The 26,334-nt window shown below is 42.3% G+C and overlaps 1 protein-coding gene across 28 annotated transcripts in view; it reads right to left on the minus strand.

Moving 5' to 3' along the window:
* Nucleotides 1-26,334, minus strand: part of LIMCH1 (LIM and calponin homology domains 1) — a 335,363-nt gene that overhangs the window by 169,241 nt on the left and 139,788 nt on the right. For 27 of the 28 annotated variants that reach the window (XM_066233748.1, XM_066233763.1, XM_066233758.1 and 24 more), the window contains exon 3: nucleotides 9,667-9,736. The exons of the other annotated variant lie outside the window; for it this stretch is intronic. In XM_066233748.1, coding sequence (XP_066089845.1) covers nucleotides 9,667-9,736 — 70 coding nt within the window. The remainder of the gene's footprint in view (nucleotides 1-9,666; nucleotides 9,737-26,334) is intronic. 28 annotated transcript variants of the gene reach the window in all.

Below are 26,334 nucleotides of genomic sequence, written 5' to 3' on the forward strand. Positions count from 1 at the left end.
GCAAGAGAGGTGGTCCAAGAAAACCCGTCCTATCTTTAAAATCCTATAACTAGAAGGGACCTATTTTCAGAAAAATAAGAATTCTATGCCCTGATTTCTCAATAGATTCACATAACTAATCCATTCACTGTGGTAGGCAGTTTCCAAATAGCCCTCAGTGACCCCTTCCTCCTGTTCAGGGTCCTTGTGTAATCTCTGCCCCAAAAGTGTGGGCTGGACCTAGTGACTTGCTTTTCATTAACAGAATATGGCAGAAGAGATGAAGTGTCACTACTGAGATTAGCTTCGCAAAGACTGTGACTTCCATCTTGTTTGCTCTCTCTTGGTTCTTGCTTGCTCAGTCTGTGTGAACTGTTCTGTGTGAACAGGCCACAAGGCCAGGATCTGAGGGTGGCTTTGGCCAACATCCTGCAAGGAACTGAATCCTGCCAATATCTACATGAATAAACTTAGTGTCAGATACTTCCTTAATCAGGTCTTGAAATGGCACTGGCAGTCTGGTCAGAGACCCTGAAGCAGGGACCCTGCTAAGTCATGTCCAGATTCTCAACCCACAGGAATTAGAAGATAATACATGTTGTTCTAAGACATTACGATTTGAGGTCATTCGTTACACAACGTTCAATAACTAATATACTCACCAAATAAGGAAATCAGATAGGCAGATAATAAACACAGGTTATATGGGAAGGACAAAAAACTCTTACTGAATCTTCTCAAGTATTCAAAATGGTGTACAAGGCAAATCACTTACTGGTCTGACACAAGCACCTCAACTGACGCCCAAAAGCCAACCTGTGACAGTGGGCATCAGAACTCCCTCTGCCCGTCCAGCTCACTGCGGGCAGTGGCTCTCACCGACTGACACGCTTTTATCTTTGTATTCATCATGTAGCCAAATCTTTGGTTTAGGCAATAAATTAACTATAGTTCTCATTCCTAAGAGTGATCTACATAGTGGGAGATAAACCGAGAACGTAACCTTAGCTCAGGGAAGCCTTATGTGCATTTCGGAGGTGTCTGGCTTGTTTCCCACATGCACTGGGCAGCCTTGTACAGCTAGTTGAGAAGATAATGGACATGAGACAATCAGCGCTTTAGAAACTACCCACTAACACTGTTACAACTGCCAGCACACAAATCATAACAGCGCGAGAGGCATCAAATAAATTCAGCAGCCCCTAGGTTCCTATTCCACCGCTCAACAGAACGCGGGAGTGAGTGTCCCCAAGACCTCACGGGCTTTGTTGTTGTCCCTACAGTCTGTGCGCTTTTATGTGTCAGCCGACTAAAAGGCTAACCACCATCCCTGCTTTGGCTCAGCTTTGGCACCAAACTCAAGAGCAGCAAGTTGAGCGTTCCTTCTGTGTGTGGTGTGGGAACACAACCAGGGTTTTCCTCACTGTGCCAGGGAGAAGGATAAAGGGAAGTGTGTCATTAAATTCAGTTTCAGCTGAGATTCTTCACCAGGTCTATTTCTTCCCCTCAGTGAAACGGACCTCCTTCACACAGAACATCGCACGGCTAGCAGTTTTCACTGGCCCCCAAAGAGAGCAAGGCCCCTGATCGGACCATGGAACTATTATTACACAGAGCAGTGTGGCAGGAGAAACATGCTGGTGGGAATGTTCTGAGTCAGTTCCGTGCCTGCCTCTTCCTAAGTCTGTGTTGTTCAGAATCAGAATTGTGGGCAAAGGAGGGACTGAAAGGAGATAACTCTAGCTGGAATGATTTGCACCAGAGAAGGCTGACGGTCGGTAGTGGCAGAGAAAGGGGTAAGAAGCAAGAAAGACAAGAGCTAGGGCAGTGTGAGTCTGGAAGATTTTAGGCAGTTGAAGGAGGGGAGATATTTGAGGCAAGCTGACAAGTGTGAGACTGTTGTACATGTGAATGTATGTGTGTAAGAGAAAAACAGAGAGAAAGTAGAGAGAGGTTAAAGAGAGAAAGAGAGAGGGAGAAGAGAGAGGTGTGCCTTTTAGGAAGTTTTGCTGCATGTTATGAATGGAACCACTCCATGCCATTGGAAAGACCTCAGTAAAGATTTCTAATGTTCTCCTATTACTATCTTTGCTCAACTGGTGCATCACTGACTGTGATGCTGAGATGCGGCCACATGGAAATTAACTTTATCAAGGTGACAGGAGAAATATTAGCGTTATAGTGCCTTTTAAAATAAATCACTCCCTCAATTTGGTGAAATTAATAGATCTTAAAGGAGAGGGGAACGAAGTTGTCTTCTAAAAGACATATGAGATCTCCTTAGAGGTTGATGCCTTCAAACAGATATTCAGGAGGTTAAGGTTCAATGACATATAATAAGGCCTAATGGCCCTGGCCAATTGGCTCAGTGGTAGAGCGTCGGCCTGGCGTGCAAAAGGCCTGAGTTCGATTCCCGGCCAGGGCACACAGGAGAAGCGCCCATCTGCTTCTCCACCCCTCCCCCCTCCTTCCTCTCTCTCTCTCTCTTCCCCTCCCACAGCTAAGTTCCATTGGAGCAAAGATGGCCCGGGCGCTGGGGATGGCTCTGTGGCCTCTGCCTCGGGCGCTAGAGTGGCTCTGGTCGCAGCATAGCGATGCCCAGGATGGGCAGAGCATCGCCCCCTGGTGGGCAGAGCGTCGCCCCCTGGTGGGCGTGCCGGGTGGATCCCGGTCGGGCGCATGCGGGAGTCTGTCTGACTGTCTCTCCCCGTTTCCAGCTTCAGAAAAATACAAAAAAAATAAATAAAAATAAGGCCTAATGGAGACAGTGTAACAGTAGAAAAGGCACAGACTCTGGAATTGGCCAAGCCAGGATCCAAATCTCAATTCTGTATCTTATTTTGGGGAAGCTGGTAACTTACTTTTTTGCACCTTTGTTTCCTGAGATATAATAAAGGCACAGTAATAACAACATTGCAAGGCAACTCTAAAGAGTCTGAAGGATAATCTAGTACTGCCCCTGGTATGTGGCAGGTATTTAATATACCATGGTCATCATCGTGGTACCAAGGACGGGATACCTCTGGTCTCCCTGCTTCCCTTCCCTGCCTCCCACCTAGCCTCAAACAATAACTTTTAGAAGAGAAACAGAGGCAGAGAACAGAACTCTGGACTAGCTTTTTCTGAGAGAAACTGTAAGATAAACTGTTGAAGGAAAGGTACATGTTCCAGAAATTGTAAAGGAAGACATTGATAAGGACGAGGTCAGACACAAAGGGCTAATCGCCAGTGAGGACTTGCAAGAAAACACTCCTTGGCAGGTAGACACCCACAACACCTGGGACTCGGCTGTACTGTGATGTCACCTTCCTAAAATTATTAAGTTTGGGTACAGGCTTTCCATTCCTGCTACTTGGTTTTCAACAGCTTTGTATGTTTACCTTTTATCCAAACAATGTATTTTATCTTTTCATAATGTGGAAATCTTTACTGCCTTTTCATCGTTTCCCCTCCTCTAACCTCCCTCAAACAAGGACACATCAACTGTTCTGGTATCTGTTTCATAAAATAAAGTGGACAGCTTTTCGAAAGCTTCCAACCATCTGCAGAGTTTATAGTAACTTACGTTTTTTTATCCATCTCAGGAAGCTCATCTCTAAAACTATCTGGGCTCTTATCTTTTGATGAAAGGAAAATACATCCTTTTTCTAAAGAAGAAGTTTTGAGTGGGTTAGAGTCATTAAATAGTAGGACAATTCTACCAGAGCCATTCCTGCATCTCCTGCTGATCTTCAGCTAGAGTCGCATTCTCAGCATTCACCAGGAGAAGAGTCATTCCCGGGAGGGAGGCCTTTCACAGAGCTAGGAAAGATGTTGTGAAGGTATTGGCCAAAAGAAAAAAAAAAGTGATGAACCAACAGAGTCAGTCTCTGTCCCCCTCTTTCTGACAAGAGGTAAAATATTCTGTCATTGACACGTGTTCCATTGTCAACTGGGAACACCTGCATGTAAACACAAGCATGGAGAAGGGTGGCTGGGGCTTTGGAGTCATCTCGGCTTTTATGGTCTCTGTGATCTTGGGCGAATAATTCCCATTTATGGACCCACGTGTTCTCATCCATAAAATGCATTTATCTAAGGTGCCCTTCCAGCCGTGAACCCTCCTTTTCTCAGATCACTTTCAGGCCCAAGCATTACCATGCAAGACCAAGCCAACATTTAATGATAGCTCGAGGAAGGTTCAGTCCCCAAGGGCAGAATCCCCAAACATCATCTATTTCTAATTATACTCTACTACAGTGTGCGCACACGTGCACACACACGCACATGCACACACACACACACACACACACACACTGGCTATCACAATTAAAATCTGGGCAAAAAAAAAAAAAGCTTAATTTCAAAGTTTCTATTGGAAACAAGGATTTCAGACGTTTGTGTTTCTTGCACAAAGTCAAACATTTCTGGAATGAAACAGAATTTAGCATGCTCTCTGGTGGCCATTAAATTGAGTTTCAGATGTGGCTTGATTGTGCAATACTAACGGACGTGCAGAAAGGGCAGCATTTTTGAAAGTCTTTGGTATGCCAAAACCTAAATTTGAGGTCTTTGTCTCTGGCAACAGCTAACAGTATCACTAACACCTAAAAAAGAATGCAAGCATCTGCAGGCAGTCACCACGCAGCTTCATATGTCAGCAATCGTTACAGAAGAAACGCAGACCCGGATCCAGGGTCTCTGCATTCTGGCCAGGAAATGATTTTCAACTACTTTGTTTTAACACCTTCACCCCTGAATTCTTTGTAACCACAGCTCAACTCAGGGGCTAAAATACACCTATTCATGCCTTTGTAAAATCTACATGTGTTTATAATTTGGGATTTCTATGTGAAAACACACTTTTCTATTTATCTTCAAGTCAAGCAGCTGGGCCATCTTAATGGATTCTTCTCAACACCAGGCCATTAAAAAGCACAGGCATGGGTTCCAGGCATGGAAAACCCTCTGGTGATGCTTCTGAGATCTCCATGCCCCTGCTACTGAGGGCTCTTGATTAATAGATGGTCCGTGGCCTCTCAACCCCCCGACATAGCAGAAACCAACCTAGGAGCCTATAGATGCTCCTGAGGAAACTCCGTCTTCACTTTGCTGACACAATACGGAAGAAAACACAAATACAGGAGGAAGAAAATGTCACGTGAAGAGTGCACTCACGCAAAAGGCTGAGTGCACTCACGCAAAATGGCTACGAACAAACCCAGAATAGGCCCTGCTATCTAAAATGTACTGCTTATTCGAGGTCCCCCCCCAAAAAAGATGAGAGAATTAATGTTTTTGAATCCCTAACTTTTCATATTATAAATTCTCAAGCCCATCAAAAAGCTGCAAGATTAGCATCATGGCAACTATATACCCTTTATCTAGATCCAACATTTTACTGCACTTCCTTCTCCTTTCCCTCCCTCCCTCCCTTTCTCTCTCTCTCCCTCGGTCCACGTGTATGTTTATATAAAATTACACACTATATGAACTGACTTCTTTTTGCTGAATGATCTGAAGATTAATTGGACATATTATGACACTTTATCTCTAAATTCTCCAGCTTGTACACTTCCCAACAACAAGAGTATTCCCCAATGTAGCAACTATTTTTGACAAGATTGTTATCACATGGAGGAAATTCAACACTGAGAGAGCATTATCATCTAATGTTCAGTCCACACTCAAGTTTCTCTGATTGTTCCAGTAATGTCTATTACAGTTGTTCTTTCTCAATCAAGGGTCACACATGGCACTCGGATGTCATATCTCCTCATCTCCTTAGTCATCTCTGTAACAGTTTCCTAGACTTTTGGGGATGGGGAATCTTTAATGACACTGGCATTGAAGAGAGAGGGCCAGCTGTTTCCTGGTATGTTCCTTAATTTAGATATGTTTGATTATTTCCTCAGACCTGGATTTAGGCTACATATTTTGGCAAACATTTTATTAAGGTGATGCTGTGACCTGTCAGTGCATCACCAGGACACCTTACACCATTTATAACCGTTAAACGTGTTGACAAGTTTGATCATGGCAAGTTTACTGCTCAAAGCTACAATGTCTTAACATAAATACTAAACCATGTACACGCTTTTATTTCAAACTGTTAACAACAGTTATTCAAAATCTTACTCCCTGATAGCATGTTCAACATGACTATCTTTTATCTCTCTAATATATTAACTCATTTTCTCCTCAACCTGGAAATGCTAACTCCATTCTATACTAAAAGATCGTGCGAACCTTAAACACTAAAGACTTCATCGAGAAAGTGGTTTTGTATTGGGTCTTGATAAATAAAGAAGATCTTGCCAAGAAGAGCAGGGGAGAGTATTATATTCATATGAAGTATCATGAGAAAAGGCATTGCACATGAGAGTGAACAGTGTTTGAGGAACTGTGAGTTGACTATGATAAACCAAGAGATGAGGAAGGCCTACTCTAGTGGCCAACAAAATGTGGACAAGTAGACAGAATGGAGAAAGTTTGCCCAAATTTCTGATAGCTGAACTGGGCCAACTACATGTCTATGATGCCTTTACTGATATAGGAAAATAGTAGGGTGGGCGTGGTCATTTAAGTTTAATTTGAATATGTTATGTTTGAGATGCAGGCAGGACATTCAGATGAAGCTGTCCAATAAACAGAACAAGAGGTCTGGAGTTGAGAAAAAAAAACTTGGTGAGAAATAATGATTTGAGTCAATGCTATGAAAGAGTTGAAGTCGTGAAGATGGACAAGAACATGCGTGCAGAACCAGGAACAGACAATAGGTGTGAAGAGAGAACTGTGGAAGAACATGAACAGAATGGGATCCAGGGAGGAGACGGGTGGTAAGTTTGTTCTTGCCAGGACCCTAACTAGTGCACTGTTTTGGGGGAGTATTGACCTAAAGGTAATTGGAAAACAGAAAAAGAATTTGACCAGATTTGTAGAGGCAGAATAGATTTGTAAATGAGCAGTGATTAGCTATACTTAGGTAAAGATTTTTTTAGACTAAAGATACTTCATTGTGTACAGCACTGCATATGTTTATGTGAGTATGTTTTTAACAACATCAAGCAAATAACTCAATTCTTACACTATTTTACCTGAAGACAGCATCAGGTCTCATGGGTTAAGGGCTCAGTCCCACTTTAAATGCCAATTACAAGTCCAGGTTGACAACCTGTGCCTCTGATCAGCTGACTATAAAGCAGAGGTTCCTGTGACCCCCATGTTGGGTTTGGTTAATTTGCTAGAGTGGCTCACAGTGAAAACATTTACTTATGTTTACTAGTTTATTATAAAGAATACAGATGAACAGCCAGATAAAAAAGTATATAGAGCAACATATGTGGGAAAAGGACATGGAGCTTCCATGTTCTCTGGGTGTGCCGCTCTCTCCAAATCTCCCCAGGCTCTACAACCTGGAAGCTCTCTGACCCCTTCCTTTTGGGTCATTATGGAGACTTTCTTACATAAGCACGTTGATTAAGTCTTTGGCCAGCAGCAACTGAATTCAATCTCTACCCCTTTCTGGAGCTTGTGGGTGGAGTAGGGTTGAAAGTTCCAACCCTCCAATTCCTGGCTGGTTTCCCTGGCAACCAGCCCCAGCAGTTAGGAGAAGGTGGGTTTTCCATTAGTCACCTCATTAACATAAACTCAGGTGTGGTTGAATGCGGTTAGCTATGAATAAAAAGACATACCTTCAACCTTTATGGAACTGAAGCTATTTTAGGAACAATGATAAAAAATCCAAATATCATTACAAGATGCTCCTATTGCTCTTACTGCTTAGAAAAGCCAAGGGTTTGAAGAGCTCTGTGCCAGAAGTGAACAAAGACCAAATATATATTCTTATTATAAATCATGACATCACAATAACAAATTGGTAAGGAAAATATAAGTGATGGAGGATGGAGGTAAATGGGGAAAAGTTCGATGGAAAAGGGCAAGGAAAAGAAAAAATGGTGAAAAGGACTAAGTGGAAAGGAAATTCAAAGGAAGAAGGAAAGAGGAAGAACAAAAGTCAAGGACATAGATGGAGGAAAGCAACCCAGGCCCCTCGGTTATCTTGAAGCAAATCGCTTGTTTGCTCCAAAGTAGAGACAATATGTAAAACCAACATTTGATCTACAATAAGAAATAATATAAAGGTCAAAGAACATGGCTCAAACTCTTAGCTTTACTAAAATTATTTATGATTCACATTTTAAACGAAGGGTTCAATATTCTTTCTTGCTAAGCTTCCGGTCTCAGAGCAGCTTGCATTGTTCCCATGGATTTGACCAGGGCCCCTTCCTGACATCATCCTGCAAGTTTTGCTCCTGTAACATTAAATCCCAGAGCCCCAGGGTCGGGGGATGCCAGTTTTGGGACCAAACACAATTTTCTTCAGTATCATTAAGACTATGGCTTTAAGATTTGGAAGAGAATTTAATAGTTTTAAAATTATATATTACATATACAGATTGATTATTTACAAAATTCTCAAATTTATTCCTTCCAAATCTATCTATTAACTTACTTGGATATATAATTCTGACAAACAAAATTGGAAGGACTTTTAATGACTAATCATTAACTCACTACTAACCAGTATAGGAAATAAAATAAAATACATTCACAGAAATAGCAATTCATACAATAAAAAAAATCCATAAAATCCATTTCCTTCAACTTATTAAACCCATATACTTATTACCATGATCCTCACAGTTCTCAAACACAGTTGGGTTTTTTTTTTTTAACATTTATTTTCAACTAGTCATCATGCTATGGATGTAAAACTTTTTAACAACAGCCAGCAAGGTCTATGTAGGAGCCTGCCTAAATTCTTGACATTTTTCTAATTGTTTTCTGCAAAACCACATGCACAGGAGATGGTCAAAATGGAAACCGTCAGCGAGTTGTTACCAGCGCACATACACCCTCAGCCTTTCGTGCACACACGTGTGTGCATGTGCGTGCATGCACATGTGCATGTATGTGCCAAGTTCCTTCCAGAACTAAGATGAGTTTGTCTTCTTAATATTCTGCTTTTTTCCTTTTTTCGCAAGAATGGTAACGTCAATTAAATAATTAAAATTAACTGCTAAGAATTATGAAAGGCATCAATGCATGGAGAAAAAAATCCTTCTTCCGACCAGATGTGAACACAGGAGTTTATCTGATTCAGAAGGACAAGGGCTTTGCTTAAACAAATCTCCAGATGACATTCGGATCATCTTAGTGTCCGCTATGGCTTTAGAAAAGTTGGCCCACAAATGTGATGTTTAAACACAAGTAGGTTCTCAAGATTGAAAACAGCAATTTATCATGAAAGTGCTCCTTGTTAATCATGCAATTCCCTCCCTCTCCCTCTTCTCCCCTGCATTCCAGGGGAAGGCAGTGAAAAACTGAATGAGAAACTATAATTACAATCGCATTCCTGCCCTGGGGTCAACCTAATTATCCACCTCTCAACCCAAAACAAATTTACCTCTTTAAAAATAGAGGTCCTTATCACTCATGGGAAAAATACAAACAAAGATTAAGATGACATTTAGGCATAACTGCAATCTTTCATTTTTAAGTGACCTCTTAGTTTAATGGCTTCAATGCATTCTCATTCGAGTGGAATATATATTGCAGGAGAGAACTGTAATAAATGGCACTGTCATGACCCTTAGGTTACAGCAAAGGAATATTGGAAAATAAATCTCAATTCTGGATACTCACCAATCCTGCAATGGGGGTAGGCAATCTATTGATCTTTTTAACAAGTCCTGGCTTTATAGCATTCAGCAACCTGTCATGAAAAGGCAGAATGTCAAATGAGACATAAAGCAAGATGGATCACACAAATCACCTTTATCTGGGGCTATAGCTAAATTGCTGCATAGGAAAAGCAGCGAATCTAAAGCATGTGGTAAATCTCAATAATCTACGCGCCTCGGTGCATACAAGTGAAGAGCTTTCTCAACATCGAGTGTGCCCATGGCAGGTGACAGTATGGAATTTGGAAATGTTGGGAGAAAAGCAAGAATGGAGGCTGGAGAAGCTTCAAGGGAAAGGACAAACATGGGGGCTGGATGGAGACTGGGGGAGAATTGTCTAGGATTGGAGCCAGGTATTACTGCGCAGGCAAGGTTTGTTCCCAATTCTCCTGGCTAAGGCAGGGTTCTCTCCACGGAGGTGCTAAGTTCAGACACCAACATCTATCTTCCCAAATTATTTGCCAAGACGAATTCCACCTCTGGACAGCCTTGCTCTTTGAGGAACGCAGTTTGTTAAAATGTGGCTGAGCTCGCCTTAAAAAAGGGAAGAATATGTTTGGCAAGAGGTTAACCAATCATGTCCTGTAGCTTTTTAAACAAGGCTGACCACAATTCCCTAGGTATAAAAGATATATGAGCATACCATTTTCGGGGTGAAGGTTGAAATCACATTAAAAAATGGTAATACAACAAGGGGAATGCGAGAGAAAGAAACTGTAACTACTGGTCTTCAGAAAATAACAATTCAGAGTGAAAAGAAAGGAAGGGCAACTTGTAAAACTAAAATGGGGTTGGCATCAGGGTGATGTGGTGGAACGTCGCATTGGCAAACTGGGTTACTCATAAAGGGGTGACTGAGGGTCAGGGGTTGTGGAATGAAAGCACTTATTCTCACATTCAGGAATCGGAGGAGATGCAATCAGGTAACTTATTTCAGGATACAATGCAAAGAGGGACTTAGGGCAGGAATTATTATAATTCAGGAGTCAGCAAGCAAGCTCTAACCCAGGGGTCGGAACCTATGGCTCGTGAGCCAGATATGGCTCTTTTGAGGGCTGCATCTGGCTCGCAGACAAATCTTTAATGAAAAAAAATAATAACGTTAAAAATATAAAACATTCTTATGTATTACAATCCATTCATTTCCTACCACTCAGGTTCATGGTTGTGGGTGGCTAGAGCCAATCACAGCTGTCCTCCGGGACAACATCAAATTTTTATTGGATAATGAGTAACGTACACGGGTTGTTGTATGGCTCTCATGGAATTACATTTTAAAATATGTGGCATTCATGGCTCTCTCAGCCAAAAAGTTTCCCAATCCCTGTTCTAACCCATGGGCCAAATTTGGCCCAATGCCTGTTTTTGTAAAAAAAAAAAAAAAAAGTTTCACAGGGAAACAACCATGCTGTTCTTTACATGTTGTCTAACTGAGGCTTTGTGCACAGTGAGTAGTTAAGACAGAGAACATGTGGTCTACAAAACATACACATTTTACTATTTGGCCCTTTATAGACAAAGTTTGCCAACCTCTATTATACAAGCACACCTTGGAGATATTGTGGATTCGGTTCCAGACCACCATAATAAAGTGAGTATTGCAATAAAGTGAGTCAAAATCTTTCTCCTTTTTGCTGGCAGAATGTCTTCCCTTCAATTTGTTTTAAAAAAAAAAATCAACATCCGAGAAGCACAATGAAATGAACTACACTAAAAAAGAGGTATGTCTATATATCATGCAATCCGAGATTGTAGCTGACTGTGAAGAAGCTATCTGCAAAGATTTCTACAAATCAATAACAAAAAGTTCTTTGATACAGTGTAATGGTTAGTCCTGAATGCAGCCTATGTGGTCAGGACAGATAGAGAGCGTTCCGTTTCTGTACCAAGGAGTCCGCCCGTTCTTGGGAACTCGCATCACAGCTCCAACAGGCTGCCACCAGCAGCTCACACCCGGAGAGGACACCTGCCTCTCTGCCCACCAAGAGCCAAGATGCAGCTCTTTCATGAGCTCACTTAGTTTTAACCAAGAATTCAATCTTTTTTAAAAAGTGCTCTTTGTAACTTATTTTGGAATTATGTTAACTCATTCATAACTTCAGTTGGAAGGCAGCTTGTTCACTCTTCTCATTTTTACAGTTTAGGAAACTGAGGCCTGAGAAGAGTGAGGTCTGATGACGAATGAGTAACTTCCCAGAGCTGAGGAGAGGTGCCACCGGCCAGCACCCCAGCTTCCCGATCAGCACGCTGTCCTACACAGGGTTAGTGTCCCACGGCTCACGGTTTAAAATAAACAGACAGATAGGATGTCTCCAAGGCAATTTTTAAATGTACAGAGCTGTAAAGATACACGACTTACCTCACTCGTTCCTAATGATGTCATTTTAAACCTGGATTTTAAAATTGTATTTTGGACTGTACAGAACTGGCAATTTAAAAGGAAGCAAAAAGACACTCAGTAAAACATAAGTCTTACAGTCACCCCAGGTCTACAGGGCCCCAGAAAGTAACCTTAAAGACTTTCAGAAGAAAATGTAAAAAGATCCATATTATATATTTTTCAAAGACAGACGTAGCATGTAATACGCACTGTCCTACACCCTGTCTTTCTCCTTAACGATACGGTATGTCTTGGAGGTAGAACAACTTGCCGTGGAAGGTGTTCCTTACCGGTCCACGTGGACCCATGTCCTTTTAACAACTGTGGACCACAGACTCACAGAGCCGGCAGGAGGAGGAGGACCAGCTGGAGTCCAACCGACTGAATCCAGAACCCTGCTGATCCCTCACTAGGTTCTTACTTCAGTGTCCACTAACTTCAGTTTCCTCAACTGTAACATAGAAGTATAATGGCACCAACTGTATGAGTGTCACTGAGGCTTAAATGTAACAAAATATGTAAGAAACTGGCAGAGAGCCTAGTGCAGACTAAGGTCTCTATAAATGCTTCTCTACATCGGTGCGTATTTATACTAATTTAATTCACAGATTTTAGACCAATCACTTTCTCTAATATTTTAGATTTTTCTAATGAAATAAAATATCATTGCCACCAGCTATCCCCAAGCTTTTTGCTAATTAACCAAGGTAGAAAAATTGCCATTAAAAGAGGAGCTCTTTTTGTCATTTTTATCTAATACTACTTGTATTAAAATTTTAGTATGATGGCTCCATCACATCTCTTTTATACATGGTTTCATTTTAAGCAATCTTAAATACTTCATTATACTCATTTTTTTGTAGCATTATACTTACATGGCAGAAATCTTTCCTGTCAATTAAGTTGTAAAACCAAACAAAAAAACCCAACTACACTGACAGATCTTAAATAAAAGAGCAACAAAAATCTATGATATTTTTCAAAAAATTAATCATAAACTAAAAAAATAAAAAGCCAAAGTACTTGTGAATATTTAGAATATTTTCAAGATCAAGACAGGTGTATTTTTTCATATAAACATTGCCTCAGTTTCATGAACAGTTTACAATACACCATGATAAAAGATAACATTGAATTCACATTGCAGAAATGCCTGACACCTGCTTATCTTGTATTTTGCATTAAACTGAGGGCATTTTTGTAAATATCTGGAGTCAGGTAAGAAGTTTAACAATACAGCTATAAGCAAGAGTCAAAGGTATTCACTTGCAATTTTATTAAAAACCACTATTGCCTTCCTGTGCAAATTCAAATATAAATATTTTCAATGAATATCTATTGATGACACTCTTTAAAGCAATGAGAATGATGGTATTTTATATTTATGAATCTTCTGAGATGTACTACCCTGTCCTGTAGAGAGAGGTCATGTATTTGCTCCACCATTTTTGTAGAAGAAAAGACTAAGCCCCACAGATGTGAGGACTTCCCCGGAGATGTGCACAGCTGCTGTGCAGCACGCTAAGACAGCCCTCATGTCTTAGGCCAGCCGTTTAATTCATAACTTGGTGCTTTAGAAAGTCCAGCTTTAGAATACAATCAAAACACAAATCAACACACCCACCCCCCCACACACACATATATACTTCAAACAAAAACAAAAACCCCAAACAACTCTCTAAATACAATGGGGCAACATCAACACCAGGTGGGAATGAAAAGAAAATGGAAGAGGGGGTCTGCTGGGAGATGGGTAAGTGATGACATATGGGATCCAAGGTTTGCCGAGAGATGATAGACAACATCATCGTGAGAGGTTTCAGAGAACACGAGACGGACATTCAGTCCCCGCTGAGCAGAACCCCACACCAATTTCCCGCCTGTAGACTGTGCTCCCCCAAACCTACAACTAGAAGGCATTAACAGGGAATTTGCTCTTTCCATCTATGAAAAGATTATCTTTGTACTCATCTAAAGACATTTCTGGGAGATTGGCATAATCTTACGCAACAAAAAAAATTAAACATTTCTACTAATGCATGTCATTTGCACTAAATATATCCACAACTAGAAACAAAAATAAATACAATAAAAAAAATGTCAATGTGATAGGTAGTTAGGATGAATTATTTTCTAATAGTTTCTATTTTTTGTGTGTGACAGAGACAGAGAGAAAGAGAGAGGGACAGATAGGGACAGACAGACAGGAAGGGAGAGAGAGATGAGAAGCATCAAGTCTGTTACAGCACCTTAGTTGTTCATTGATTGCTTTCTCATATGTGCCTTGATGGGGGCAGGGGGTTACAGCAGAGTGAGTACCCCCTGCTCAAGCCAGTGACCTTGGGCTTAAGCCAGTAACCTTGAGCTTCAAGCCAGTGACCTTTGGGCTTAAGCCAGCGACCATGGGGTCATGTCTATGATCCCACGCTCAAGCCAGCAACCTCACGCTCAAGCCGGATGAGCCCGTGCTCAAGCCAGTGACCTTGGGGTTTCGAACCTGGGTCCTCTGTGTCCCAGTCTGATGCTTTACATACTGTACCACCATCACCTGGTCAGGCTCTGATATTTTCTTTATCTGGGAGGTATTTATCAAGTGCCTGCTGTGTATTGCACACATTCTAGGCCCAGGGAAAACAGCAGTGAACAAGACAAGCTCTTTGGAAGGTCCTGCTCTTTGGAACTTATCATCTTGGTGAACAGGGAGAACAGGGAGGAACAGAAAATAAACACGTAGATAAATGGGAAGAATTTTCAGATAGCATAAACACAGGAAGACGAGCATAGTAACAGGTCATGCAGGTGGTACTTTACCTGGGTGGTCAGCAGACTACTCTGAGAAGTAACATTTGAGGGAAAAAGAAATGATACAAAGGAAAGAAGACTGAGGACAAGAGTCCCAGGCACACTGAACAGTTAGTAGAAAGGCGTGAAGGCAGGGGTGGGCTTGGCGTGTTCCAGGGCCAATGTAGCCGAGCAGAGTGAGTGGAAGGAGGAGACGTATGACAGGAGTGCTGCCATGTAAGCAACATACAGACCCAGGTCAGGTGGCTGATTATTGCCTAAATATAATGTACTCAGATGATTTCCTAAATACAATGTACTCAAGCTAGCGACCCCACGCTCAAGCCGGATGAGCCCGTGCTCAAGCCAGTGACCTTGGGGTTTCGAACCTGGGTCCTCTGTGTCCCAGTCTGATGCTCTATATACTGTACCACCACCTGGTCAGGCTCTGATACAGCTGAAGTACATCTGAAGATTTTAAAGACAGATATTGAGATACTGTAATTTATCATTTTAAATCACCACCACATGCAAATAAGTAAAACAAATATATAACTATATTCATGCAGAAATGTTTTGCTTATTAAAAATCATGGATATCACAAAGCATAGATAAATAAAACATCATAAATAACTCCTACTGTTCAGTTTAGTGAAGAGGAAGGTGCAGTGACCTTGGAGTAAGTGGTCAAGGTTCTGACAGGTAAACCCAGCATGCACTAGCTACGAGCTACTGTACGGGGAACTGGCTTGATCAGAGCCACAGCTATCCCTAAGACAACGGGGTTTAAAAAACAGATCTTCTGTCCAGGATGGTGGTGAGAAGTGAACGGGACAACGTGTGGCTGGCATTTGGTAAATGGAAACTTGCATATTCACACTCATTTAATATACTGAGCATGTCCCCTTTTTGCTAGGTAAGCGCACATTATTTTAGCTTCAATTTTTCCATTGGCCAGCTGCCAAACACTAAAATAAGTTTTACTTATTTTCTTTTTCTGGCACCTTAGGATAAAAATCTTGTGTAAATGAATCAAGTCAACAAACTGTATGTACAGCTTGCCTAATATAGGTCTGGTAAGAAACATCTAGAAATAGGTTAAAAAATATATATATATATATATATGATCTTTGATAATCTTTCATTATGAAAAAAGTTAATGGCATTGAATGTAAGCAAAAATACATGTGTTTCTTATATGATACAAATTAAATGGTGTCTACTAAACTCTTATATGCTAAATCTAAAACACACTGTGACCTATTTCAAGAAAGCCTGTCCCATATGTTCCTACATGTGCTCAACAAATATTTATTGAGCTTGCATAATGTTCTGGCCCAACGTTGGGCATGGCGATATGAGGGAAGACAAGGCGGAGCCCAGGGCTCTCCCTCATGGGGCAGGCTCACTAAATAGATTTAAAACCCGAAGGAACTCCCTGTGCACACGTGTGGTTCATTATCATACCACTGAATGTACAGCCATCCTGACTTTTTGAGAAGGTGAACTAAAGGCATGTTCTGAACATATTCTATGGAATACAGCTCTTAAAAGATTAAAATTAGATTCCTTTAAGAAACAACTGCTGAGACATCCAGAAATGATGCTGACGTTCTAATTAGACCACAGGCTGCATTTGCTGACTCTGTAACACTGTGGTAGGCTTCCAATCACTCTGGCTATAAAATACAAACTGAAGAAATTTGTTTCTATTTATAATTTTTTTTAAAAAACTCTCAAATGCCTATTCCAGGTCAGAGCGGTTCTGTTTCACAGTGACTCTTCCAGCAGCCAATATAATAGCTTTCCGAGGGTTACCACCCCGAGAATACTGCAGCAAAAGATATGGTATGAGACTATCCAGACATAGGCATTAGACCATTAAGCAGCTTATTTGTTATTGGGCTGTAATATAAACATTAAAGGCAAAAATTTTAAAGGATCGCAAAATTCAGCTTACTCTACAAGTCATTCAATTCAGAAATTCAAGTCTAATTATTATTCTAGAGTTTGTGGGACAGCAGAGACCCTATCTGGACCTTGAACACAGGGTTGGGAAATTCATGCTTAGTCTCATGGGAAATCATTTTATTTTTCGCAACAAAAGATTACATCATCATCTCATTTAGCTTGGTTTATACAGCTGCAACAGGCAAACTAGGATCACAAAATTACCTACTTTGTGTCCCTTTTAATTTGCCTCAATAGTGTGTTCCATGTGGTTCCCTTGATCACTTTCTGAGTTTGACTAGGTATCCTAGATGAAGGTATAGACCCTTTCCTTTAATCTAACATGGCAACTATTTTTTAACCTGAGTATGAGATCAATTTAACCTTGACCATAAACCTGTTACAGATGTCACTGTTAAAGTTTTCTTTTTAGAGTTGCCTTGGCAAAAGCAGGAAAGCGAAGAAACCTTTAGAGGTCAAGGAAAATTGACTAAAATAAGGGGGAAAGTGAAACTTAAACCAAAAGGGGAATTTCATGTGAACAAAAACAGTGATGGAATGCAAATTGCCATCATTAATATCCACCAAGTATCTGAGGGGTGCTCTGCGTTGTCCAGAATGTGTCAAGTGAAGATCTGTTCAAGCCACATGCCTTGAACGTACCTGGAGAAGGGATAAGAGCTTCAGAAGGCCTGATGCAGACTTGAAATTCCAAGAACTTGGCCTAACTGGGAAGGCAGGGCTCAGCAGTGCCGTTACTATTTTATACAGCTCCTGTGGCCGAGACTGCTCACCAAACCCGGCTCCTTTCCCTCGGGGACACACAGCTAGGCGACATTTCCCAGCCGCCTTTGCAATTTTCTCTGGCAAGATACCGTATTTTTCGCTCCATAAGATGCACCTGACCATAAGACACAACTAGGGTTTTAAGCAGGAAAATAAGAAAAAAAAATATTCTGAACCAAATGGTGTGTTAAAATATTTAATAAAATATCATATTTTTTTGCTCCATGAGATGCATGGGCATTTTCCCCTCCACTTTTTTTTTTTGAGGGGGGGAGGAGTGCTTCTTATGGAGCAAAAAATATGGTAACTCGGTTTTGGCCAATGGAGTGTGGGCAGAGTCATATATATCACACCCAGGACTGCCCCTAAATCTCTCCCAGGCAATTCCTCATTCTCTCCTCCTCTCCCCCCAGCACCAAGAAAGACTTTAGAAGTCGTGTGTTGAGGATGGGGTCGCGAGTAGCTGGGGCCCCTTGAACATCTGCTTGGACAGTCTCCACCCTTCCCTGCTGCCCAAGCGGGCTACATGAGAATGAGAAGTGCATTCTCACTGTATCAAACCACTGAGAGGAAGGGAGGCATAGTGCCAGCACTACCTAACTACTGCCGCCACCCAGGAGGCCTTTTTCCAGAAAACCCCTGTCCCCAAATGCAAAATTCAACACCCAGCCTGGTCTGGGTGGGAAGGCAGCAGGAGAGAGAAGAGCAAGAAGTTGGAACAAATGGACCCATTTTACTTCTGTTCTTTATAATTAAAAAAAAAATCTTCTTACATATCACCTCCGTTTTTTATACTAAAAAACAAACAAACAACAACAAAAAAAACAACTAACACTAATGAAATCACCTACAACCATGGAAGGGAGCCTATGGCAATTATCTGATACCTTGGAGTCCTTTTTGATTCATTTGTACTCTGTTTCACAGGCCAATCTTTGCATGACCATTTTTGCGGTCTGGAAATTATGGAATTTTTGGATCAGAAGAAGCCTAGCCTGACCAGGCAGTGGTGCAGTGGATACAGTGTCGGACTAGGATGCAGAGGACCCATGTTCGAGACCCTGAGGTCATAGGCTTGAGCACAGGCTCACCAGCTTGAGCACGGGGTCGCTGGCTTCAGCAAGGGGTCACTTGATCTGCTGTAGCCACCCCCCACAGCCTCCGCACCTCAGGAGCTGGAATGGCTCAGGCTGCAACAGAGCGACACCCCAGATAGACAGAGCATCGCCCCCTGATGGACATGCCGGGTGGAGCCCGGTCAGATGCATGCAGGAGTCTGTCTGACTGCCTCCCAGCTTCTAACTTTGGAAAAATACAAAAAAGAAAAAAAAATGTAATTAGTATTTCTTTGGCACAGCTAAAACACGGTATTGCTGAGTTTACTGCCAGAAGGGTGGACAGATAACTTGGAAAGTGACATTGTTGAAATGTGGCCCTGGAAGTGTCTGTACCCAGACTTGAGTGGGGTGAGCCACCAGCCCCTTGCTCTCCCCCCATGAGCAAGAAGTGCTCAGAGCCAAGAGTTACAGAATTGGGATCCATAAAATCCCAAGAGTAGCCTGACCAGGCGGCGGCGCAGTGGATAGAGCGTCGGACTGGGATGAGGAAGGACCCCGGTTCGAGACCCCGAAGTCGCCAGCTTGAGCGTGGGCTCCACCAGCCTGGACCGAAGGTCTCTGGCTTGAGCAAGGGGTTACTCGGTCTGCTGAAGGCCCACAGTCAAGGCACATATGAGAAAGCAATCAATGAACAACTAAGGTGTCGCAAAGAAAAATTGATGATTGATGCTTCTCATCTCTCTCCGTTTCTGTCTTGTCTGTCCCTATCTATCCCTCTCTCTGACTCTCTCTCTGTCCCTATAAAAACAAACAAACAAACAAACAAAAAACAACCCAAGAGTAACAAGAGCCTCCTGACACAGAAAGACTTGGGTTCAAATGCCACTCACTAGGCAAGTTGTATTCAACATCTATGAGCCTCGGTTTCCTCCTCTGTAAAGTGGGAACCTACAAGTCATGGCACGAGAGTGAGATATGCATGCAACACACTTGGCAGAGGCCTGTGTAAAGTATACACTTCCTAAATGGCAGCCATTATTATCATCTCTTCCCCTCCAAGAAGGTTTCAATCCCAGCCCTGGCTACAGGTAGAAACCATGTGTCAGCTATTGGCTCACATCTCCTCCCATGCATTCTGTCTGTGGCTCCCTCTGGGCTGGGGGCTGGGAGAGCTGAAAGGACAGAAGTGAGGGAGTGAGATAGATACTTCAGTCCCATTAGAGGGCAGGCCCACATGGCCGCAGTCTCTAAACTGGGGATGGGGAGGAAGGAGGGAGGGTGCCAGTGCAGCAGAGGCAGTAGAAGCTGCATGGGAAATATCAGCCACATTGCAGCGGTGCTCACTCTGCCTCTGGTCCTGATTCCCTGCCAAAGCTCAGCTTTCCTTTACCTCCTGCCAGGGCTCCTGTCTCCCTACCTAACCGGCCATCCTAAAGGGAGGACAGGGAAAGGCTAAGAGCTAAGAGCCCCTTTACTATCTTAGGAATGGGAGGTTAGCTCCTCATGTGGCTACTTAGAATTCTGGGTTGATTTCACATGTCGGTATCAAACCCCCACAGCGCGTGCTGAGCTAAGCCCATGCTGAGCTAAGCCCATACCCCCTCAGGGGACTGGGTTCCGCAGTGGGACTGACACTATCTCAGATGAGATATGGATTTCCTAAAACTCTCTGAAGGGCACTAGTTCTATGGGGAAATAAATTCCAAATTCTAAATGAGTAACTTGGAAAAGAACTTTGGAAACATAGGATATACCCAGTAAATTAAGGATGGACATAGCAAGACAAGTGTAGGAAGCATTTCTGCTTCTCCTTGGCATGGAATTTTATTCAAATATTTGCGTTTGGTGCACAGCAGAAAGTAATCAAAAGTCTCCACTGCGAGCAGACGTCACTTCCTCAAAAATAAACCCAATCCCACTGCTGCTCTGTATAGAGACCGTGCCAGCTGCCTAGTGTTTGCTGGATGCTGTGGAAACCTTTAAACATGCTATTATTCCAGATCTTTCTCAAACTTTGACCTATCTCTCATCTCCTGTCACCCCCTTTCATCCCAGGCTCTGGCCGCAGTCCTGCCTTGAGAGTGTAAAGCCCCTTCGTACTGCTGAGCACTTTCACATACATGCTGCTCCCTCTGCCTGCCTTGACTTTCCCACGAGCCTCTCCCCATCCCTTTGTGGCCCAGCAAACTCCTACTCATTCTTCAAATCTCAGCTTGAATATTACCTTCTCTCTGAACCATTTCCTAGGTGGGAGTGTACCTCCCACCTCTAGGTCCCAACATTATTTGGTTTCCCTGTTTATCGTACATCACTGAAACTACCCAAACTCCCCACCAGGCAAAGGGTTCGTCCTCTCCGTAAACCCAGCTCTACTATAAAGGCCAGTCCTTGGTAGGGCCTAAACTTGTGTTTGGTAGGTAAACTGATAATGAAACATACAATAATTGCAAAGTATTGGGAAGCCAAAAACATCAGGTTTAAAATCGCAATGGACTTCATGCTCACTGACAATTTTGCAACTGCTGTCATTGTGAATCACATTTGAACTATTTTCTCAGCACCGAGGCTAAAAAGGTGGGTTCAGGTAACCACGCCGGATCTGGCTTCCAGTTCCTTCCTGCTAATCACTGTCATTTCATTAAGTTCCTGGAGGTCTGTGGAGTGCGGGGTGAGAATTGATGGAGTCATATATTCCTCTCTAAAGGACACCTGTGAGCAGGCTGACCCGAAAGGAGGCAGTGAAGTCTGTGGGTTCTTCCCTTCACTGTAGCACGGGGCATGCAAACGAGAAGGGGTGGGGGGCACTGTGGCTACGTCCCTGTTGGCAGCACACATCATTCCACCTACTGGTGTGCAGCAGAAATACAGAATGCAGTCTTTTTTTTTCTTTTTTTTTTTGTATTTCTTTGAAGCTGGAAACGGGGAGAGACAGTCAGACAGACTCCCGCATGCGCCCGACCGGGATCCACCCGGCACGCCCACCAGGGGCGATGCTCTGCCCCTCCGGGGCGTCGCTCTGTGCCTCCAGAGCCACTCTAGCGCCTGGGGCAGAGGCCAAGGAGCCATCCCCAGCGCCCGGGCCATCTCTGCTCCAATGGAGCCTTGGCTGCGGGAGGGGAAGAGAGAGACAGAGAGGAAGGAGGAGGGGGTGGAGAAGCAAATGGGCGCTTTTCCTATGTGCCCTGGCCGGGAATCGAACCCGGGTCCCCCGCACGCCAGGCCGACGCTCTACCGCTGAGCCAACCGGCCAGGGCCCAGAATGCAGTCTTATTCAGAGGACTGGAGAACGGGTTGTGGAGGCCCGAAGCTCCCACAGGGAAGCAACGAGACTACCAGCAAAGCCCTTCCATCTGTTGCAGAAAAGGACTGCTGTCAGTGAAGGTAAACTGCAGTGTTTAAGCAGTAAAGCCTCCTTTCTCCATTCCGTGGCCTTTCTTTATCTAACGTTGCGCTTCCTGGTTTTAATGAGTGTGCCTTTGATTTTGAGTTCTAGTTTTGTTATTTCCTTTACATCTGGCAGCACATTACAATGTGATACCAGCACATCTAGAAACGCATTAAATGACACTTGGAATGAGCTGTCTAAAGGGCATGTTAAACATCTTGAAGTAAAACTTTAAAAAATCATAGTGTGCGAGCATGTGTGTGCGCGCGCTTGAGATATAATTTACATAGAGTTCACTTATGGCAAACTGATTTTCATTTTCTTTCTCCCTGAAAGAAACCCCGTACCCATTGGCTTTAACTCCCCACCCCACCCATTGGCACACTGAGCCATAAACAACTCAAATCTACTTTCTGTCTCTATAGATTTGCCTACTCTGAATGTATCATATAAACGGGATCATATGCTACGCAATGTGTTGTGACTGGTTTCTTCCACAGCATAAATGGTTTTGGTTCATCCATACTGTAGCATGTATTGGTAGTTGATTCCTTTTTGTGGCCAGATAATATTACGTGATATGAATATACCATATTTCATCTATCAGTTCGTCAACTGATGGGTATTTGGTTATTTCCATCACTTAACTATGAGGAATAATGCTTCATGAACATTTATATACAAGTTTTTTGTTTGGACATATGTTTTCATTTCTCTTGGCTATGTACCTAGAAATATAATTGCTGGGTCATACAGTAATTTAATGTTTATCCTTCTGAGGAACTGCCAAATTGTTTACCAACTTGGTTACACAGAGGCGGATTAAGGCCCTGGGCACAGAAGAAAATATTGGGCCCTTTGTCATTAGAAAGAAGTGTAGAGTGGGGGTTTTGTGGGGCCCTTCAGAAGTCGGGGCCTAGGGCATGCGCCCGGTGCGCCTGCCATTAAGTCCGCCTCTGTGGTTAGACCACTTCACCTTCCCACCGGTGATGAGTGAAGGCTCCACTTTCCCCAGAGCCATGCCACATTTACCGTCCTCCTTTCTAACTACAGCCATTCCGGTGGGTGTGAGGTGGTAGCTCATCGTGGTTTTGATTCACATTTCCCTAAAGACTAATGAGGTTGAACATCTTTTCATGTGTTTATTGGCCATTTTTATATCTTCTTTGGAGAAATATCTATTCAGATATCTTTTCCCATTTAATTGTATTGTTTCTGCTTTTGTTATTACTGAGTTATAAGGGTTCTTTACGTATTCTGGATATAAGTTCCTTCTCAGATATATGATTCACAAATAGCATATTTTCTCCCATTCTGTGGGCTGGGAGATGGTATCACCTGCAGGACACAAATGTTTAATTTTGATATAGTCTTAGTTATCTATTTTTTTTTCTATTGTTGTTTGTACTTTGGATGTTACATGCAGGAACCCATTGTCTATTCCAAGGTCACAAAAATATACTCCTGTATTTTATTCTAAGAATTGTATAGTTTTAGCTCTTACTTTTAGGTCTAAAATCCATTTTGAGTTAATATAGCATTATCTAAATACACATTTGCTGATTATAAACACATTATAAACATGTTAATTATTTCAAAATTTTAAAATTTGGAACAATCTTTCTTCTTCCATTCTCCACCAATTTACTACATTCCTGCCATGTACAAGCACTATTGGGCATGGAAAAATGTATGAGTCACTGTCGCTATGTCAAAGAATTTATAATCTCATAGAAAGTTAAAACAGACAACTTCATGAGTAGTGCCATGTGTGAGACAAATTACTTGCTCTAGACAAAGCCAAAATACTTTCAAATAAGAAACAAGAGTGAGTGTTTGAAATGAAAGTTGTCGCCACCACCACACGATGCATGGTTGTCACTGCCATGGGCACTAGGAGGAGGAAAGAAGCACCGAATTCAGGCTGCAGGCACAGGGCACCTTAATGGAAGAAAAAGATGCCCAGTGCATGGGCTGAGAATTCAGAAAGATGGACATGGACAGGGAAGTGAGCACCCAAATGGCTGGAAGGAAATGCAGTCTCAGGCTTGAAAGTGGGGCAACACAAAGATAATATGAGGAGCAATAATCACCCTCTGTGACCAGAGAAATAGAAACGCTGCTCCCAGACAGTGAGGGACACCAGGTTCCAGGCAAAAAAACTTCAGTCGTGTTCTGTCTTGGAAGGAAGGGTACTGGAACAAGGAAGCCACATTTGGGAGTGGTTAGCCTCATGGCAGAGTCTACAGTGGCCCAAGGGCAGGCAGGCAGGGAGCTAAGCACTCGGCCATCAAGTCCCAACTGTCTATTTGTCTTTACCTTCACTCGTTCTTCTTCCCCCTAATATATCCAGAGTAGTCTATTTCTGCATAGTTAACTTGAAAAAGAAATAATTTATAGACCTGGCCCTCGATTGGGATATTTAAGAAAAGGTCTTCTCCTGTGGGTAACCAAAGGAAACACTTAGAACGGAACACATGAGGCAGGAATTTTGTGCACTTAATTGTGGGAAGCCAGCCCACCCAGCCTCACAGCCCAGGAGACACAATAAAAAAAAATGGATTATTAAGGGGACTACAATTAAGGAGCTACCAAATCCTCTCTTTGCAAGCAAATCCTAATCCCTCATGAACTCCACAGGAAGGCAATAGGATAGGCCAGTTTTTCCTCTACCACCCAAGCAGCCCATATTTAAAGCTGTTGCTATACATATTTAAAGTCAATCAGTTATTCTAATAAATGTGTGCTAAATTTATTCAGGAGGAAAGAGACTAGCCCTGTAATTTAAATGAGTAGAAATTTATTGTTTCATTAAGGCACAGATCGATAGAGAGAAGGAAATCACCTATTTTGAAGGATGTGGTTTTATTGTACATTTAGAGGGAAGTGATTTCTGAATGAAAATTATGCTAAAATAAATTTCAAACATATTTTTTTGGAAGCATCAAAACACACTCTATAATTGTTCTGCTTGGTCTAGGTCATGGAAAATTATGTGATAAGAGAAAAAAAGGTTGTAACAAAAAGTGTATACTTTCAGATAGATAAAATACCTGCAAAGATAGATGAACTTGAGAACATTTCAAATGTACAGTGTTAAATGCACACAAGAGTCTTGTGTCGTCTCTTGTAATTGATGCTCAAGCACAGTTTGAATGGGAACAGTAACCCACACACCCTGTACGAAGAGTCCTTCTTTTGAAGAAACCAAGGGCTGTTATTTGGTGAGAATCTGGGGGGAAAAGGTATCTCCGGGGGTCCATTCTGCTCATTATGAGTCCCACCAACTCACCTGCATGCTCCTCATCTGTGCTCATCTTTCCTAACAGAAGGCTGCCGGGGACCCTCAGTTCTTGCCTAAATTCCCACCTAAGCCAGACCCATCTTCAAACAAAAAGCAGCTTTTCACTGGAGATTGCTTTAAAAAAAAAAAAAGAGTGGGTTGAAATGTCCTCACTTGAACTTCAAAGCTTAATGAGTCTTGGTGCCAAACAGCTGGAGATAGGCCAAGTCAGAGAGGCCAATTGTGATTTGGCAGAAAGACAAGGGAGAATCCTACATAGAAGGCCTATCAAATTCTTAGCAGCTGACATTATACGAAGTGAAATAAGTAAATTAGAAAAAAACAGGAACTGCATTATTCCATACATAGGTGGGACATAAAAGTGAGACTAAGAGACATTGATAAGAGTGTGGTGGTTACAGGGGGAGGGGGGAGAGGGAGAGGGAAAGGGGGAGGGGGAGGGGCACAAAGAAAACTAGATAGAAGGTGACAGAGGACAATCTGACTTTGGGTGATGGGTATGCAACATAATTGAACGACAAGATAACCTGGACATGTTATCTTTGAATATATGTATCCTGATTTATTGATGTCGCCCCATTAAAAAAATAAAATTATTTTTAAAAAAAATTCTTAGCAGCTGGCTAAGGCCAAAATCAGTAAGGGCTAAAGGACCCAAGGTTGCTGAGGTTTGAGTGAGCATCTGGGTTAGAGAAAGAGTTCTTAACAAGGAGTTCTGGGCACACTGGGATCGACCGCCCTGGGTCTCCACCTAATCATCTGCAAACGTGGGGTGCATGTGGGAGTCTGTTTCTGCCCCTCCTCCTCTCACTGAATAATAATAATAAAAAAAATTCCACCTATGAGTGAAATCATACGGTACTTGGCTTATTTTACTTAGCATAATATTCTCCGTGTCCATCCATGCTGTTTCAAAAGGTAAGATTTCTTTGTTTATGGTTGAGGAGTATTACTTTGTGTAAATGTACCAAAGCTTTTTATCAAC

Source organism: Saccopteryx bilineata, chromosome 5 (assembly GCF_036850765.1).
Source record: "Saccopteryx bilineata isolate mSacBil1 chromosome 5, mSacBil1_pri_phased_curated, whole genome shotgun sequence".
Taxonomy (NCBI): domain Eukaryota; kingdom Metazoa; phylum Chordata; class Mammalia; order Chiroptera; family Emballonuridae; genus Saccopteryx; species Saccopteryx bilineata.